A 20879-nucleotide genomic window follows, 5' to 3' on the forward strand; every position below is an offset into this window, starting at 1 on the left:
CTTTAATTAGCCTATGATCACATTCAGAGCCCTATAAAATACATTATTGGCCCAGCATGACATTTCCTCACTAAACTGAAATAAACTTTCTCCTCAGCCAGGATGAGATAATTTAGACTCTTCCAAAAATCTTTCAATGATTCCTGAACTGACAGAAAATCCTTTGAAGGTTGTGCATATGAGCTCATAGAAGAGTGGAATTGCTTGTGGTGTTTCAAACATACTTCAAGGGTCTATTGTTTTTGGAAATGAAGTTCAACTAAGCCAACTCCTGCAATGTTACTTACATATCCCAACATACTGCAATTAGCTGAGCTGAGCGAACTATCATGCAACAGTTCGGACAGCCATGACCCTTCACTGTGCTACATGTGCTGTAAGACAGATGTATGAGGAGGTGACAAGGGAATGCTCATTCCTAATTTCTAAACATAGCATCACCACAAACAGTGTCCATGTTCAAACTGCGAGTTCACTGACACTATTTTGTGTGTTTATGGGCATGTTAGTCCCAAAAAATAGGTATACCGGGGAGAAGTGCTGGCGTGCTGGTGTTGGCTAGTCTCAAAAAAGTATTTGTGCCACAGACTAAACCTGGTCTGAAGTCCAGTAAAGAATTTTCCTATGATTTATAAAGGATGGAGAATTCATAGACCCTCACATGGTGCATTAACAATGAAACGGAATGGAAAAACAAACAAATAAATGTAATAACTAATGGAAAACCCAAAACACTGAAAACTCTTATTTCTGACATATTTACACTATTTCTCTTCTTCCTCAGGGTTAGCTGTGGCTGGGGCTGACTGGAGATAAGGTGCTTTAATAGAGAGATTCAGTTTTCAGAGGGCATCTGGACTTTAAGCACAGCTAGAAACAAAAACATAGACCGCTGATGCTGATGATACCGTATTTTCTGGACTATAATTTGCTTCTTTTTTAGGATATTTTGGGGGGCCCTATAATATACACACTGGTCGAGTTACAGTATATACTAAAAATAAATAAATAAATCACACATTCATTATTACTATTATTATTAACAACAATAAAATAATAGTAATAATAGTAATAATAATAATATGTATTTAAATACTGGTCTTTCATCAAGTCCAATAATAAAAGTGTAAATGACCATAACAAAACAATACTACAATAAGGCTCAAAAAAGTATTTCAATACCTGTGAAAATCAAAGTTAATATTTGGTACAGTAGCCTTTGTTTGCAATTACAGAGGTCAAACGTTTCTTGTAGTTTTTCACCAGGTTTGCACACACTGCAGCAGGGATTTTGGTCCACTCCTCCATACAGATCTTCTCCAAATCTTTCAGGTTTGTAGTTTCAGCTCCCTCCAAAGAGTTCCTATTGAGTTCAGGTCTGGAGACTGGCCAGGCCACTCCAGGACCTTGAAATGCTTCTTACGGAGCCCCTCCTTAGCTGCCCTGGCTGTGTGTTTGGGGTCATTGTCATGCTGGAAGACACAGCCATGACCCATCATCAATGCTCTTACTGAGGGAAGGAGGTTGTTTGCCAAAATCTCGCAGTACATGACCCCATCCATCCTCCCTTCAATACGGTGCAGTCGTCCTGTCCCCTTTGCAGAAGAGCACCCCCAAAGTATGATGTTTCCACCCCCATGCTTCACGGTTGGGATGGTTTTCTTGGGGTTGTTCTCATCCTCTAAACATGGTAAGTGGAGTTGATTCCAAAAAGCTCTATTCTGTTCTCATCTGACCACATGACCTTCTCCCATGCCTCCTCTGGATGATCCAGATGGTCACTGGTGAACTTCAAATGGGCCTGGACATGTGCTGGCTTGAGCAGGGAGACCTTGCTGACCTGCAGGATTTTAAACCATGACAGCATCATGTGTTACTAATGTAATCTTTGTGACTGTTGAGTCTGTTGCTCTATAAAAAAGCCCTCCGTAAAGCTAGGACATCTTTCTACTCATCACTAATTGAAGAAAATAAGAACAATCCCAGGTTTCTTTTCAGCACTGTAGCCAGGCTGACAAAGAGTCAGAGCTCTATTGAGCTGAGTATTCCATTAACTTTAACTAGTAATGACTTCATGACTTTCTTTGCTAACAAAATTTTAACTATTAGAGAAAAAATTACTCATAACCATCCCAAAGACGTATCGTTAGCTTTGGCTGCTTTCAGTGATGCCGGTATTTGGTTAGACTCTTTCTCTCCGATTGTTCTGTCTGAGTTATTTTCATTAGTTACTTCATCCAAACCATCAACATGTTTATTAGACCCCATTCCTACCAGGCTGCTCAAGGAAGCCCTACCATTATTTAATGCTTCGATCTTAAATATGATCAATCTATCTTTGTTAGTTGGCTATGTACCACAGGCTTTTAAGGTGGCAGTAATTAAACAATTACTTAAAAAGCCATCACTTGACCCAGCTATCTTAGCTAATTATAGGCCAATCTCCAACCTTCCTTTTCTCTCAAAAATTCTTGAAAGGGTAGTTGTAAAACAGCTAACTGATCATCTGCAGAGGAATGGTCTATTTGAAGAGTTTCAGTCAGGTTTTAGAATTCATCATAGTACAGAAACAGCATTAGTGAAGGTTACAAATGATCTTCTTATGGCCTCGGACAGTGGACTCATATCTGTGCTTGTTCTGTTAGACCTCAGTGCTGCTTTTGATACTGTTGACCATAAAATTTTATTACAGAGATTAGAGCATGCCATAGGTATTAAAGGCACTGCGCTGCGGTGGTTTGAATCATATTTGTCTAATAGATTACAATTTGTTCATGTAAATGGGGAATCTTCTTCACAGACTAAAGTTAATTATGGAGTTCCACAAGGTTCTGTGCTAGGACCAATTTTATTCACTTTATACATGCTTCCCTTAGGCAGTATTATTAGACGGTATTACTTAAATTTTCATTGTTACGCAGATGATACCCAGCTTTATCTATCCATGAAGCCAGAGGACACACACCAATTAGCTAAACTGCAGGATTGTCTTACAGACATAAAGACATGGATGACCTCTAATTTCCTGCTTTTAAACTCAGATAAAACTGAAGTTATTGTACTTGGCCCCACAAATCTTAGAAACATGGTGTCTAACCAGATCCTTACTGTGGATGGCATTACCCTGACCTCTAGTAATACTGTGAGAAATCTTGGAGTCATTTTTTTAATCATTAGTGATCGATCTCTGCTCCCCTCCACAGCATGTCTTTTTCCTGGTTCTCTCCCTCAGCCCCAACCAGTCCCAGCAGAAGACTGCCCCTCCCTGAGCCTGGTTCTGCTGGAGGTTTCTTCCTGTTAAAAGGGAGTTTTTCCTTCCCACTGTAGCCAAGTGCTTGCTCACAGGGGGTCGTTTTGACCGTTGGGGTTTTACATAATTATTGTATGGCCTTGCCTTACAATATAAAGTGCCTTGGGGCAACTGTTTGTTGTGATTTGGCGCTATATAAAAAAATTGATTGATTGATTGATTGATTGACTGTGGTCCCAGCTCTCTTCAGGTCATTGACCAGGTCCTCCTGTGTAGTTCTGAGCTTTCTCAGAATCATCCTTACCCCACAAAGTGAGATCTTGCATGAAATCCCAGACCGACGGAGATTGACATTCATCTTGTGTTTCTTCCACTTTCTAATAAATAATCATAACAGTTCTTGTTTTCTACCAAGCTGCTTGCCTGTTGTCCTGTAGTCCATCCCAGCAGTGTGTAGGTCTACAATTTTGTCCCTGGTGTCCTCAGACAGGTCTTTCATATTGGCTATGGTGGACAGGTTGGAGTGTGATTGATTGAGTGTGTAAACAGGTGTCTTTTATACAGGTAACAAGTTCAAACAGGTGCAATTAATACAGGTAAACAGTGCAGAATAAGAGGGCTTCTTAAAGAAAAATTAACAGGTTTGTGTGAGCCAGAATTCTTGCTGGGTGGTAGGGGATTAAATACTTATTAGCATCAGTAACAATTATTATTATACATAATAATAATAATTACACAATAATTATTAAAAAAAAAACATACACTGTGATTTCTGGAGATTTTTTTTAGATTATGTCTCTCACAGTGAACATGCATCTAAGATGAAAATTTCAGACCCCTCCATGACTTCTAAGTGGGAGAACTTGCAAAATCACAGGGTGTTCAAACACTTATTTTCCTCACTGTATATATATATATATATATATATATATATATATATCTTGGAAGTTGATTTCACTCCTGTTGTGTTCACACACTTAGCCATATCGAACTCCACCGTGTGGCGCTATGTTTTCTCCACAAGAGTAGAAAATCAGTGCTCGTGTGTTTTTAGTAACTTTCAGTGTCAATGACTGTGCTGACAGGAATAATTAGGCATCTAAAACCCTCTTCCTGTCCCACTGACCCGGTCCCCCCTCGCTTTTTTAAGGAAGTTTGGGACACCATTGGCTCTTTTGTCAGAGAAATTATTAACAGTAGTATATCTTGTGGAATTGTGCCTTCCTTTTGTAAAAAAGCTATTGTGGAACCACTGATCAAAAAACGGGTTTGGATCCCACGGCTTTTTCAAATTATCGACCTATCTCTAAGTTACCGCTTGTGTCGAAAATTTTAGAGAAATGCGTCTTTGCACAGTTGCAGCATTTTTTAGATACAAACGGCACATTGGATCCATTTCAATCAGGGTACAAGGCATTTCACAGCACTGAGTCTGCACTTTTAAAGGTTTTTAATGATCTCCTTTTAACACCTGATTCTGGCAGTTCAGCCATTTTAGTGCTTTTAGATCTCACTGCAGCTTTTGACACAGTTGACCACGCAATTCTTTTAGATCGCCTGAGAGACTGTGTGGGTGTCAGGGGGACTGTTCTGGAGTGGTTTAGGTCGTACCTGTCGGAGAGGTCTTTCTCCGTCAGGCTGGGGGACTCCACCTCGTCTTCAGCCCCTCTTCATTGTGGAGTCCCCCAGGGTTCTATCCTGGGAACCATCCTTTTTGCTCTTTATCTCCTCTCACTCAGAGAGATTTTTAAAAAACATGATGTGGCCTACCATTTTTATGCTGATGATTGTCAAATCTACATGCCTATCGCTAAAAACAGCCTTTGCCCCCTGACACCCCTACTCAACTATCTGTGTGACGTCAGGGCTTGGTTGTCACAGAATTTTTTGAAACTTAATGAGGGCAAGACAGAGGTTATGTTGTTTGGAAGTACCCTCTTTGACTTGGGACCTCTTAAGGATTCTGTACGTCCCAAGGTCACCAGCCTTGGCGTCACGATAGACAGCGATTTTAAATTTGATAAACAAATCAATGGTGTTTTGAAATTGTGCTTTTATCATCTTCGTCTTTTATCAAAGGTAAAACCGTTTTTATCTTTCAACCTTTTTGAACAAGTTGTGCACTCTTTTATTTCAAGTCGTCTGGACTACTGTAACACACTTTCCCGTAACTGTAACAGGCTCTTTCCCATTTGCAGTTAGTCCAGAACGCTGCAGTGCGACTTTTAACAGGAGCCTGGAAGTGTGATCACATAACCCCAATTCTTGCATCTTTGCACTGGCTTTCTATTAATTTTAGAATTGATTTTAAGATTTTATTGTTTGTTTTTAAAGCTTTGAATGGAATGGCCCCTAAATACATCACTGACCTCCTACAAATTTACTCTCCGGCACGTGCTCTGAGGTCTGAGGGCCATTTCCAGCTCGTCGTACCCAAGACGAGACTTAAAACCAGGGGGGACAGGGCTTTCTCTGTGGCTGGCCCCAAACTTTGGAACGCTCTGCCCCTCCATGTCTGAACAGCCCCCACAGTGGAGTGTTTTAAGTCTCATCTGAAGACCCACTTTTATTCTCTGGTTTTTAACACTGAGTGCGTTGTGTGGTCCTCTGTTTTATTGGTTTTGTTTTTATTTTGGTAGATTTTATTGGTTTTATCTTTTGTATGCTGTATGTATTCATTTATTTATCTTGCACATTTTAGTTAATTTTATTGTTAATTTTCTTATTTTTAATTTTTGACTACTGGGGTTTTATCTATCGTGATTCTATTGTATGTGCAGCACTTTGGATCATTTTTGTTGTTAAATGTGCTATATAAATAAAGTGGATTGGATTGGACTGGTGATTGATCGCTGCTCTCTTCCACAGCATGTCTTTTTCTTGATTCTCTCCCCTCAGCCCCAACCAGTCCCAGCAGAAGACTGCCCCTCCCTGAGCCTGGTTCTGCTGGAGGTTTCTTCCTGTTAAAAGGGAGTTTTCCATCCCACTGTCGCCAAGTGCTTGCTCATAAGGGGTCGTTTTGACCGTTGGGGTTTTTCTGTAATTATTGTATGGCTTTTGCCTTACAATATAAAGCGCCTTGGGGCGACTGTTTGTTGTGATTTGGTGCTATATAAATAAAATTGATTTGATTTGATTTTGATTTGATATATATATATATATATATATATATATATATATATGAATAGTCAGCTCATTTGGCATTTTGTTTTCTCATGATAGGCACTTTAAGCAAGGCACTTTGTGCACACTGCCTAGTTTGCTCTCAAATTTCATACTGCTTTAATACATCAGAAAACAGCCCAAAGACATTTCCACCGCACGTTACAGACCATTGCATGACAGACTGTTAAGATAACTTTGGTTGATTCCACCTGTCTGTTATTATACCAGCATATCTCTCACTCTTTCACACATTTTTTTTCATCTGACTCCACAAATTTTTTGTTGCACAATATGTGGTTTAAAGTGAAGATCATTTGTTTTAACAAAAGAAAACATGAAAACAATACCCACTAATGTGCACAAGGGGTCATTCATTCAAATTTAGATTTAGCTTGTGCTTGCATGAGATTTATAATCCTGCATTGCACGTTGCCATTGCTGTATGATATGCATCAATCCAAATATTTCAGATAATGCACAAGGGCAAAAATGATGCAATAACCTCTCTCTTTTTCCTACACAGGGAAAATAAAATACATATGACTACAGTGCCCTCAGGCTAAATGAACATTAATGCTGTAGCATGCAAAGGGCACATTTTGAATGTGCAGCACTCAGAGCCTCCCTTGTCAGCAACCAGCTGAGATAGACCAAAAATGACTTGCTAATCAGTCATTACATCAGCTAAAACCAATTGAACTTGAGCGTGAGCTATTCTAAGGATGTTAAGAAAGGACCCATTAGAACGAGCTACAGAACAATTACCACTGAGAGCTAGAAGGTCAATTAATTCATCAGAAGACACTGAGCACAAGACAGAATGACAAAAACATAAATGTGTTCAACCCCAAACTCAGACAGGGTTACCCTACATCCCCCAAAGATATTTGCTCATTTAACATATTGTGAGACTTAGCCATGGCCACTATTATTGATTCATGTGCACAACAAAAACATACTTGATTTGAAACTTATACACTTTCAGTAGGTCAGTGCAGTATCCAAATACAAATTCTACACAACACAAAGATTCAACATGAAGGGCTCTGACTTGATGATGGATGGAGAAATCGAATAAAGGACAGGAATCCATTTGGGGTGTCCGAATGCACACTGGTATTTAAGCAGTGGGAAATACGAGCACAATGCTGGGCACAGGGCTAAAAGAAGTTGAATTTACCATGTTCATGAGGCATGGGTGTGTTGTCGTGTGACCAAGCAATCACAGTGACTTTAAAGGCCACATGGAAAGGTCCAAAAATCTATATTTTCCTTGAAAGCTGTTCTATATAAAGCCAAAATCATGGTAAATGGTAAAATGGTAAATGGACTGCATTTATCTGTGTAATCATCTGTGTGTTTTTCCCAAAGGGGTCACCTGTGCAGCTGCATGACGTCAAGGCAGGTATAGCCCATTACTGACTGCGTTTTGATACTGTTGACCATAAAATTTTATTACAGAGATTAGAGCATGCCATAGGTATTAAAGGCACTGCGCTGCGGTGGTTTGAATCATATTTGTCTAATAGATTACAATTTGTTCATGTAAATGGGGAATCTTCTTCACAGACTAAAGTTAATTATGGAGTTCCACAAGGTTCTGTGCTAGGACCAATTTTATTCACTTTATACATGCTTCCCTTAGGCAGTATTATTAGACGGTATTGCTTAAATTTTCATTGTTACGCAGATGATACCCAGCTTTATCTATCCATGAAGCCAGAGGACACACACCAATTAGCTAAACTGCAGGATTGTCTTACAGACATAAAGACATGGATGACCTCTAATTTCCTGCTTTTAAACTCAGATAAAACTGAAGTTATTGTACTTGGCCCCACAAATCTTAGAAACATGGTGTCTAACCAGATCCTTACTCTGGATGGCATTACCCTGACCTCTAGTAATACTGTGAGAAATCTTGGAGTCATTTTTGATCAGGATATGTCATTCAAAGAGCATATTAAACAAATATGTAGGACTGCTTTTTTGCATTTACGCAATATCTCTAAAATCAGAAAGGTCTTGTCTCAGAGTGATGCTGAAAAACTAATTCATGCATTTATTTCCTCTAGGCTGGACTATTGTAATTCATTATTATCAGGTTGTCCTAAAAGTTCCCTAAAAAGCCTTCAGTTAATTCAAAATGCTGCAGCTAGAGTACTGACGGGGACTAGAAGGAGAGAGCATATCTCACCCATATTGGCCTCTCTTCATTGGCTTCCTGTTAATTCTAGAATAGAATTTAAAATTCTTCTTCTTACTTATAAGGTTTTGAATAATCAGGTCCCATCTTATCTTAGGGACCTCGTAGTACCATATCACCCCAATAGAGCGCTTCGCTCTCAGACTGCAGGCTTACTTGTAGTTCCTAGGGTTTGTAAGAGTAGAATGGGAGGCAGAGCCTTCAGCTTTCAGGCTCCTCTCCTGTGGAACCAGCTCCCAATTCAGATCAGGGAGACAGACACCCTCTCTACTTTTAAGATTAGGCTTAAAACTTTCCTTTTTGCTAAAGCTTATAGTTAGGGCTGGATCAGGTGACCCTGAACCATCCCTTAGTTATGCTGCTATAGACGTAGACTGCTGGGGGGTTCCCATGATGCACTGTTTCTTTCTCTTTTTGCTCTGTATGCACCACTCTGCATTTAATCATTAGTGATCGATCTCTGCTCCCCTCCACAGCATGTCTTTTTCCTGGTTCTCTCCCTCAGCCCCAACCAGTCCCAGCAGAAGACTGCCCCTCCCTGAGCCTGGTTCTGCTGGAGGTTTCTTCCTGTTAAAAGGGAGTTTTTCCTTCCCACTGTAGCCAAGTGCTTGCTCACAGGGGGTCGTTTTGACCGTTGGTGTTTTACATAATTATTTTATGGCCTTGCCTTACAATATAAAGCGCCTTGGGGCAACTGTTTGTTGTGATTTGGCGCTATATAAAAAAATTGATTGATTGATTTAATTCACAAAGGTGAAGGACAAACAAACAGTGGTTTGGAAACTTTTCATCCAGTATTTCTCTAAATGATAACATTGAAATGGACCAAACTGAGGAAATTTTGACAGTGGGGAACTCAGGTGGTGTACAGCTTTACAGGTTGGACCAAAACAATGATGTGACAATCAATGTGGTGGGAAAACCAGGAGCTTGGAAGATCTGTATTGTTCAGTAATTTAGTCGTTTAATCTTTAATGTTATTTTCTGAATCACAATATTAAATGGGTAACATGCTGGATGCTGGGTCTTTAGAATTTCTGAAATAGCCATATGAAACCTCTGACAGATTACATCTACTACAACCCCTGGCAAAAATTATGGAATCACCGGCCTCAGAGGATGTTCATTCAGTTGTTTAATTTTGTAGAAAAAAGCAGATCACAGACATGACACAAAACTAAAGTCATTTCAAATGGCAACTTTCTGGCTTTAAGAAACACTATAAGAAATCAAGAAAAAAAGATTGTGGCAGTCAGTAACGGTTACTTTTTTAGACCAAGCAGAGGAAAAACATATGGAATCACTCAATTCTGAGGAAAAAATTATGGAATCACCCTGTAAATTTTCATCCCCCAAATTAACACCTGCATCAAATCAGATCTGCTCATTGACATTGACCCTATGCCATGACATTGACCCTATGTGTCTTTTTGCAAGGAATGTTTTTGCAGTTTTTGCTCTATGGCAAGATGCATTATCATCTTGAAAAATGATTTCATCATCCCCAAACATCCTTTCAATTGTCCAAAATATCAACATAAACTTGTGCATTTATTGATGATGTAATGACAGCCATCTCCCCAGTGCCTTTACCTGACATGCAGCCCCATATCATCAATGACTGTGGAAATTTACATGTTCTCTTCAGGCAGTCATCTTTATAAATCTCATTGGAAAGGCACCAAACAAAAGTTCCAGCATCATCACCTTGCCCAATGCAGATTTGAGATTCATCACTGAATATGACTTTCATCCAGTCATCCACAGTCCACAATTGCTTTTCCTTAGCCCATTGTAACCTTGTTTTTTTCTGTTTAGGTGTTAATTATGCCTTTTGTTTAGCTTTTCTGTATGTAAATCCCATTTCCTTTAGGCAGTTTCTTACAGTTCGGTCACAGACGTTGACTCCAGTTTCCTCCCATTCGTTCCTCATTTGTTTTGTTGTACATTTTTCAATTTTTGAGACATATTGCTTTAAGTTTTCTGTCTTGACGCTTTGATGTCTTCCTTGGTCTACCAGTATGTGTTGGGAAAGTGTCGTAACACGGACCCACAACAGGGGGCGCAAGTGAACGGACAATGGATAAGAAAAGGAGTAACAATTTAATGTTGCGAAAGTACACAATGGAATACAAACAGAAATAACAGGTGCCAATTGTATACAAGAGGACAGTGGGCAGGCTCGAAGATAGGAGACCTCTGATGTACGAGGAGCCGGGGCCCACACCGCTTCCACCACCAACGGCCTGAAGAACACCGGAGCCGCCAAGTCCTGAATCCCCAGGTGGTCTCTGTCCTCCGTTGTCGGCCCTGGTACTGCTGGCAAAGAAGAAACAGAAGGAGGTGAGTGTGAGTCCTCACACCCAGCAACCTTTACACTCAAATTCTCTGGGAGGGAAAACCTCCACCTCCAGATACGTTTCTCTCGTGCAGCTCCTGCTGGTCCCTCTTCTGGATCACCACAGGAATGCGGCTGCACACAGAACAAAGTTTAGACAATCGATAAGTCAGCAGAGAAATTACCTTTGTGGTAGATGATTTCTCGGCGAGGAGGTGGAGTTGTGATCCGCTTCTTGTAAGGAGGTTAATGAGAGACAGCTGGTGAGGTTGACAGGTGACAGCTGTCACTTCCAATAGCTCTGGCGCCCTCTCATGCTTGAAGCCCGCACTCCAAGCAGGGCGCCGACTGGTGGTGGTGGGCCAGCAGTACCTCCTCTTCAGCGGCCCACATAACAGTATGTTTGCCTTTAACAACCTTCCCATGTTGTTTGTATTTGGTCCAGAGTTTAAACACAGCTGACTGTGAACAACCAACATCTTTTGCAACATTGCATGATGATTTACTCTCTTTTAAGAGTTTGATAATCCTCTCCTTTGTTTCAATTGACATCTCTCATGTTGGAGCCATGATTCATGTCAGTCCACTTGGTGCAACAGCTCTCCAAGGTGTGTTCACTCCTTTTTAGATGCAGACTAACGAGCAGATCTGATATGATGCAGGTGTTAGTTTTGGGGATGAAAATTTACAGGGTGATTCCATAATTTTTTCCTCAGAAGTGAGTGATTCCATATTTTTTTCCTCTGCTTGGTCTAAAAAAGTAACCATTACTGACTGCCACAATCTTTTTTTCTTGATTTCTTATAGTGTTTCTTAAAGCCAGAAAGTTGCCATTTGAAAAGACTTTAGTTTTGTGTCATGTCTGTGATGTGCTTTTTTTCTACAAAATTAAACAACTGAATGAACATCCTTCGAGGCCGGTGATTCCATAATTTTTGCCAGGGGTTGTATATGCACCCCAAAATTTTTTTACTGTATTGTCTGGTGTGTACACCGAAAAAGAGAAAGTCAGTTAAATTTACATGACTTAAATGTGTACATCGGTTGCACATGAAATGCCGGGGGTGCCGTCCATCTTCAGCTTCAGGAAATCAGCTAGCCCCATGTCGGCCTGCATCTTGTTTATGTCGTCAGTGAAATGACAACTACATATGGTCAATTTTTTGTAGGAACATCCAGGTCCTTTCGCTTCCTCTTGTCAAATCATCCTGTGTATCTTGTTGCTTCTTCTTCATGGGAAATTTGTGAAGACCAACTCCAGTTTTGGGCACATCGCCGCACCCAAACACAAAACAGCGACTCAACCTCTCCGAATACAGACTCCACATACCTTGATGATTTGAAATATCTGAATTCTTATTTCCATATAGGCCACGTAAACAGCAGTACAACAGAGAAAATAATGTAAACACAAGCCAGTCTCACGTGTCTGTACATCTTTAATCCTGGCAGACCACTCCCTGTCATGACATCACATGCTTGATGACCTGCTTTTCGCCGACTGCTGATAAGCAGAGAGTGTGAGGTAATTTTAAATGCTTGAAATGGCTGCTCATATTCATTTACTACTTTTATTAAATGTGGACTTTACAAATGGTTACAAAACTCATTGATTCACAATGGCTTGAATTAATTTTGTGATTTTATTTCACGTGGCCTTTAAAAACAGGGTACTCCAGGTGCACAGTGCTATGGTATCCAGAAAGTGGATGCAAGTGAAAGGATTTCTGGTCATTAGCAATGAACATCAAACCTGTCAGGGCACACCTTTACAGTGGCCACAAAAGCTCCTTAAAATGAACAAGTAAAGCAGTGATGTGAGATGTTGTAGTTATCCATGAGTATTAAGTCTTATTTCATTCAATGTTTGATTTAAATTCATGTTCACCATGTATTTTATGGCATATAATATCACTTGTACTTAGGGGGAGTGAGACAGTGGGTTTGAGTTTGATTCTCCTTCATCCAGTTCCATACAGTGCTTTTAAAACACCAAGTCTGGGCATTGTAAACCTTCTTATGTAATGTGCATGTGAGTGTTGTGCTCTGTATACAGCAATAGACAATGTTGGACTATTTATGCACTTTTTGGTGGTCTAATGTGCAAATTCTTTCTGCTGGCAGATGAAGTCAACAACAGCTCTATGTCTGATTACACCTTATTGTGCAACCAACTTGCCCACATGAGTTGAGTGGTAGGTACATAGGTGATATGTATAGGAACATGTGCCAGTGTAGTGTGTTATCACAGCCATAGAATTGTCTTATGCCCTGACTGTCAACCAGCCAGAAAGACTTGTGATCTGTCTCTATATCCCAAAAATAACTATTAATCTGCTGCAACTAGGTGATGCATGGACTTCCCCTTGGCCTCGCCAGTTGCTGGGGTAATTAGCACCAACATATCAGCTTTCTGATTTTGACTCAAGGAAATGCCCCATCTTACCATAGTGTTGGAGACAGGTGATAGGTGCATGCACAGTACACCTTGTCTGGATCTCATGAAATGACCAGTCAATTGACACAAGATTTTTTTCACTGATGTGCAAGGATTTGACCTATTATTTAACACATCCAGTCAACATCTTACATGACTGGATAAGAAACCTTAGGGCCCTGGTTTACAACCAGAAACAAAGCAGTGCAAAGCACAAGTGTCATTGCTAGTTTCCAACCAACACAGTTGTCAAAAACAAGGGAAATTCCATGGACTCTGTTACAAATAGTTAATAACTCTTTACGTGGCTTGGCTAGGTCATTTTAAGCCATAAAAAAACTGACGCATTTCATTGTCAATCCTTCATCATTTAGTGAAACAGTCCACCTTGATATAATGATTCCTGATGCAATATCAGTCCACAAGTCAGAACCTGCCCCATGTAAAACTATTTGCAACAGACAATACCTTGGAGTTTTTCGTGTCTATGGATATGCATTTTCCCATCCAAAGAGCACCTGAAAATACAGCTTTTTTGAGTGCAGGAATTGTTCCTTTACAACTATTTCATGATTTTACAGCATGGTTGTCATTTTGCAGTATGATGCTGCAGCTAGTACTCTAGCATTACCCTGACCTCTAGTAATACTGTGAGAAATCTTGGAGTCATTTTTGATCAGGATATGTCATTCAAAGTGCATATTAAACAAATATGTAGGACTGCTTTTTTGCATTTACGCAATATCTCTAAAATCAGAAAGGTCTTGTCTCAGAGTGATGCTGAAAAAACTAATTCATGCATTTATTTCCTCTAGGCTGGACTATTGTAATTCATTATTATCAGGTTGTCCTAAAAGTTCCCTAAAAAGCCTTCAGTTAATTCAAAATGCTGCAGCTAGAGTACTGATGGGACTAGAAGGAGAGAGCATATCTCACCCATATTGGCCTCTCTTCATTGGCTTCCTGTTAATTCTAGAATAGAATTTAAAATTCTTCTTCTTACTTATAAGGTTTTGAATAATCAGGTCCCATCTTATCTTAGGGACCTCATAGTACCATATCACCCCAATAGAACGCTTCGCTCTCAGACTGCAGGCTTACTTGTAGTTCCTAGGGTTTGTAAGAGTAGAATGGGAGGCAGAGCCTTCAGCTTTCAGGCTCCTCTCCTGTGGAACCAGCTCCCAATTCAGATCAGGGAGACAGACACCCTCTCTACTTTTAAGATTAGGCTTAAAACTTTCCTTTTTGCTAAAGCTTATAGTTAGGGCTGGATCAGGTGACCCTGAACCATCCCTTAGTTTATGCTGCTATAGACTTAGACTGCTGGGGGGTTCCCATGATGCACTGAGTGTTTCTTTCTCTTTTGCTCTGTATGCCCCACTCTGCATTTAATCATTAGTGATTGATCTCTGCTCCCCTCCACAGCATGTCTTTTTCCTGGTTCTCTCCCTCAGCCCCAACCAGTCCCAGCAGAAGACTGCCCTCCCTGAGCCTGGTTCTGCTGGAGGTTTCTTCCTGTTAAAAGGGAGTTTTTCCTTCCCACTGTCGCCAAGTGCTTGCTCACAGGGGATCGTTTTGACCGTTGGGGTTTTTACGTAATTATTGTATGGCCTTGCCTTACAATATAAAGCGCCTTGGGGCAACTGTTTGTTGTGATTTGGCGCTATATAAATAAAATTGATTGATTGATTGATTGATTTTTACACCAAGCTCTGATGCTGTATATACAGCAAATGCATTTGTGCTCATCTGTGCACCCATGGGTTTACTGGTATTAAAATGCAGTGTGGTGAAGCACAGTGTTGCTGTATTGCTATCATGAAGCAGCAGAAACCACTGCATCATACACCAACAAATACCTGCTTGAAGTTTGAAGTGAGAGTTTCTCTGCTATCTGTACACTACAGTATTCAAAGAGGTCTTACGCAGGTGAGTTCACAACCTACACACAGGGATACATATTGGTGCTCATCACACATCAAACTACAATAAAACTGAATTGAAAACAAAATAATGAAAACGAAATAATAGTAGTTAGAGAGATTATAGAAGACGGTTTGTAATCAGATGATCATAAGTTTGATTCCTTGTCAGACAAGCTGCTCATTTAGGGGCTCCTATGGAAGGTCCTTAATCTCAACATTGTTACTGGTGTGCAGTTGAGCATGGCATGCACAGCGACACTGATGTGAGTGTGTACATGAGGCATCACTGACAGTGCTTTGATCGGCTGCATCAAACTAAAAACACTATGACAAATGCATTCCATTTACTATGTAACTTTTGTTTCGATCACATTTTTTTCATATTTACTATCTCACTGCGTTCAGAGGGAGCAAGCACCCAAACGTGGCTCACCACAGAATGGCATTAATGGCATACAGAGGTGATCAGGGGTGTAGAGGAAAAACTTCACATGCTTCACTTAATTAGCTGTTTGCATGGTCTGACAGTTTTTGTGTAGATTGTTTCATTGCCAGAACCTGTCACTTCTGATACTGCCACGTAAACACCTATGCACCAAGGGCAAGTGCACATGGATTGTAAACGGGATGACACATGACAGTTTGACTGGTTTACCTCATGTTACACCACAAACAAAGAGACTAAATAAAACCTCTTTGCACACTGCACACAGTCGGATTATGTGCTATATAAATTGGCAAAGATGTTCCAAATGTACTTGCACCATAGAAGGAAAAGATGGGACCTGAGATCTTACTCTTGAAAGTTTGACATCATTTTTGTCATCTTTCTAAGTAAGATTTTAGCATAGCAAAATTTATGATGTCAGAAAAAAGAAAATGCTGTGGCCAGGCATTTGCAAATTGTTAAATGATGAGGAAAACAAATGTTCAGCTTGTGATAGTGGCAGTTGATCTCCTTTAAAATATACTATGTACGCATTTGAAATTACTTTTTTTCTTGTCAGGTAGTTATCAACAATAATGCAAACCTGGCTGTCTACAAAGGAAAGTTAACATAGCTACAAGCAAGCATTTGTTTTTAAAACAATATCAGCAAAAGACCATATAAATATACATATCATACCCTATAAATATTTTATAGACCATTGCCCTGTCTAGGTGAAAACACTGATTCTGTAGTCCTGTTCATTTGGTGGAAAGTACCTCTTTAGAAATGTTTGTGCTACCTCACAGACAACCACAAAAAGTTTTTACAGATTATGCAGTAATTTTTTACTGTGGTACCGAGTGATTTATTGGTCATGTGGAATGACACTGTTTTTATTTGTCCAGATAACTGAAAATTTTACCAACAAAAATCTAGCACCTAACAGCTTGCATAAACCCTGCTTGCATAAAATGCTGTGCATTTTTATGTGTACTCCACAAATGATCTCAAATTAAAACTCCATTAGCGTTATGAGCTCAAACAGCACCAAGCATAACACTGATATTGCTTGTGTTTTTTATATATTGTATGACTCTCTGCATCTGCTGCTCTTTACCCTGCAATACAAGAAGGTCAATTTTGGATCAATCCAACAGACAATGTAAAAGGCAATTGTAATGAGGCTGAAGTTTTCAGTGCTTGTCAGAAGTACAAGCATAACTGAATATTAAGAATTTAATAAAAAAAAAAAGAAAAGAAATGCAGGCTAATTAAAAAAAAAAATCTGTATAATCAACATATTGAATATAATCCCTAAATTAGAAATAATGACATAACCATGCTACCACTTTGTGATTTGAAAAGTAGAATACTGGCAGATTTTTCTCTCATTTTATCCTGGCCAATTAATGCATAAATATATTGCAAAATATGGTCAGTTGTGGACCACCAAATGTTGGTGAGACACAAAGGCTGGGAAATAGCTGAGAGCAGAGACAGGACCAAGGATATACAGCATCAAAGCTGAGCTCCTCCAGGTGGGTGGAGATGCTGTTCTTCTGGCACTAAAATGATTTGTTTCAGTGTGGGAGACAGGTATCATCCCTACAGACTGGGGGAAAGGCCTTGTCCCAATCTGGAAAGGAAAGGGTGAGTCACTTGGACTACAACAACTATTGTGGTGTTCCACTGCTCTCTGTGCCAGGGAGTATTCTTTATAGGGTTCAGTTCCAGCTTGCACAATATGTTGATTTTCACAAAGCAAGCAATCCAGTGATTGGACTGCTCTCTGGGACATTCTGAGAATTTGTGGAATCCCCAGAAAGTGCTGGTCATCTTAGTCTATACACAGATACTGCAAGTGCTGTAAGGAGCAGAAGCAAAGATTGAATTTTCCCAGTGAAACAACCATACCATGTTTGCATGGTATGGGTGTTGGGTAGGGTTGTGGAAACCACCAAATTGGTGCTTTTGTTGGTGAGGAAAGGTTTATTGATCTTGACCCTGCATTCAATGAGTGTAATCTTTGCGGAATCGAAGGATACTCTATTTGCAACACTTGAGAAAACTGAGTGAGGAATCAGAGTGTCTGGGTTTGTGATTTTACTGGATCAAGAGTAAAATCCAGGTTTTAATGAGTTATGGACACATACATCAGAAATGTATCTGTATGCGAGACATTCACTTATCTATGCAGTGACATACATGTTCTCCTGGGTCCTTGGACACTGAGATTAAGAGGCACCTGCAAAGACCTTATAGAGTAATGAAGTCACTGGACAGAGGTGTTTGACGATAATAATATCTTTGCAAGAGAAGGAAGGTCCAAGTCTTTTAACTCCTGGTGCTTCCCGTCTTACTGTATGGTTGTGAGATCTGGACGTTAACAGTGACTAAAGGTGTTGCATGCCCTTGACACTAGTCATCTTTGGAGAATCGTTAGGGTACAACTGGAATGGCTTAATATCCAACAAATAAGATGAGGACTATCACCTTACATTGTGCCATCAAGTCACCTTTGACATTTGGGCCATTTGTAGCACGTTTCTCTGTGGATGATCTAGCACATAGGGGTCTGAAATAACCACTGCCCCCTGACACCCCTTCTCGACTGTCTCGGTGATGTTAAGGCTTGGTTAGCACAGAATTATTTAAAACTTAACAAGGGAAAAACTGAAATAATTCTGTTTGGCAATTCCCGCTTTGACTTGGGACCTCTCCAAAGTTTTGTGCATCCCAAAGTCACCAGCCTTGGTGTCACCATAGACAGCGATGTTAAACTTGATAAACAGGTTAACGCAGTTTTAAAATCAAGCTTTTTTTACCTTCGTCTTTATCAAAGTAAACCTTTTATCCCTTTTAATTTGTTTGAACAAGTCATGCACCGTCTTTTATTTGTTCTCGTTTAGACTACTGCAATGCACTTTATTCCGGAATTAGCCATAACGCACTTTCCCGACTGCAGTTAGTCGAGAATTCAGCGGCTCGACATTTAACAGGGGCCAGAAAGCGTGACCACATTACCCCTATTTTGGCTTCTCTGCACTGGCTCCCTGTATGTTTCAGAATTGATTTAAGATACTTTTGTTTGTTTTAAAGCTCTGAATGGAACTGGCCCCGCAATATATCATCAACTGCCTCCAGGTTTAGGGCCAGTCCCAGCTCATGGTGCCTAGGATGGGACTTAAAACTCGAGGGGACAGGCCTTCTCCGTTGGTCGGTCCCGGACTCTGGAACGCTCTGCCCCTACACGTCCGATCTGCTCCCACTGTGGAGTGTTTTAAGTCCCATCTTAAGGCCCACATTTATTCCTTGGCTTTTAACACCGCGTGAGTTGTACGGTCCTTGTGTCTTATTTTATTTTTATTTTATTCAAATTTATTGTTTTATCATGATTTATTTATGTATTATTTTATCTTATCTATTTTACTGTTATTGTTGTTATTATTACTATTTTGCGTGTCTATGCTTTTGCTGTGCAGCACTTTGGAGACTTGAGTCTGTTTAAATGTGCATTATAAATAAAGTGGATTGGATTGGATTGGATTGAATCTTGAGTGGGTGGAGAAGGCCAAGGGAACACCCACACAGCTTGGGCAGATAAATGGTTGCTTTAGAGATGTGGGAATGAACTGGTTGCCTGCTTGGGTGGTTGACATCCAGGACCCAAGGCAGATTTGTGGTGTTGTGGATGTGGCACCAGCAAATGCTCACTAAATAGAGACTTTCTGGTGGCTGATTTTTTAGGGTCGGGATACATAAAAGAGCCAGCTAATACTAACCAAAACAAATAAACAAACAAACAAATAGTAAAAACTGTCTTCCAGTGGATAATAAATGGTAAATGGACTGCATTTATATAGTGCCTTTCCATCTGCATCAGACGCTTGTATGGCATCAGGGTGCTGCCATACAAGGCGCTCACTACGCAATGGGAGCAACTAGGGGATTAAGGACCTTGCCCAAGGGCCCTTAGTGATTTTCCAGTCAGGCTGGGATTTGAACCAAGGATCCTCTGATCTCAAGCCCAACACCTTAACCACTAGACCATCACCTCCCCTAACAATAAATTCCAATTATCAATACTGACTTCAGGAAAATGCTTGGCCCTTCACAGGTCTTGGTGAAACCCAATGATGCTCAACATTGCAACAATTTGGTGAAAATCTGCCAAATTTTGTTCATGTTATCTTGGGCACAAGACGGAGTGCATTTATATATCTACTTTCTGGCTTTATGCCTGATGATGGATAAACCCTTATAAAGGGACAAGTACTCCAAACCAGTCATGAAACATTAGTACTCTAACCCACACCCATCTATTCCACACACACATTCAATTTGTACAATTAGTCCTTAAAATGGTCGCACATTGTCTTTGATAAAGAAAGTTCAGCAAGCAAGAACAGCGTGTGTGTATGTGTGTGTGCGAGAGAGAGAGAGAGAGAGAGAGAGAGAGAGAGAGAGATTTGGACATAACTCTTGTATTCTTCAATACAGAATGAGCACTGTCAATGTTTCAGTGTTCTCCCATGTGTAATGGACTGACCTCCACCAGTTTGTTGGCATGCTCACGGAACACCTGCGCATATTCCTTGACCTCCTTCTCATTCCCACTCTTGGCTGCTTCAATGAGCACCAACAGAGGGACATTGGTCTCCAGGAAGGAATCTGAGATGTGGTCCATCACTGCCTTCCTCAACTGAAAAACAGAGAGAAAAGGATGGGGATGATGTCATACTATTTATAATGTTAACAATGACTTCACTCATTTGGCAATAATTACAGTTCACTTTGCACCTCAGTGATTATGGAGTAGGAACGTAATGAGGTGAAAGGACAGCAAGATGGGCAAAATGGAATACAGCATGAATAGAGGCGAAAGGCTTTCAAAGGCCAGAAATTTACTTATAAGGTATCATTTTCCCCAACAGATCTTTGCTGAGGGTCGCTTTTGTGACTTCTACATTTGTTTGCAAAAGCCATTTGAATTACACTGCTTAGACTAGTTGTTTAGTAACAACAAATGGACAGTGATGCGCATCAGATGGATAGGTGATCAGATGCCAGAAGGAATCTTCCAAATAACATCACAACATACAGACACCATTATCTAATATATAAAGCT

General features: G+C 40.2%; 1 protein-coding gene across 1 annotated transcript in view; it reads right to left on the reverse strand.

Annotated features, from left to right (window-relative positions):
* The window catches only part of ctnna2 (catenin (cadherin-associated protein), alpha 2), a 1141281-nt gene that overhangs the window by 267495 nt on the left and 852907 nt on the right, over positions 1–20879 (reverse strand). Inside the window, exon 9 of the mRNA XM_034187601.1 lies at positions 20301–20453. Coding sequence (XP_034043492.1) covers positions 20301–20453 — 153 coding nt within the window. The remainder of the gene's footprint in view (positions 1–20300; positions 20454–20879) is intronic.

The sequence above is a fragment of the Thalassophryne amazonica genome, chromosome 15 (assembly GCF_902500255.1).
Source record: "Thalassophryne amazonica chromosome 15, fThaAma1.1, whole genome shotgun sequence".
Lineage (NCBI taxonomy): Eukaryota > Metazoa > Chordata > Actinopteri > Batrachoidiformes > Batrachoididae > Thalassophryne > Thalassophryne amazonica.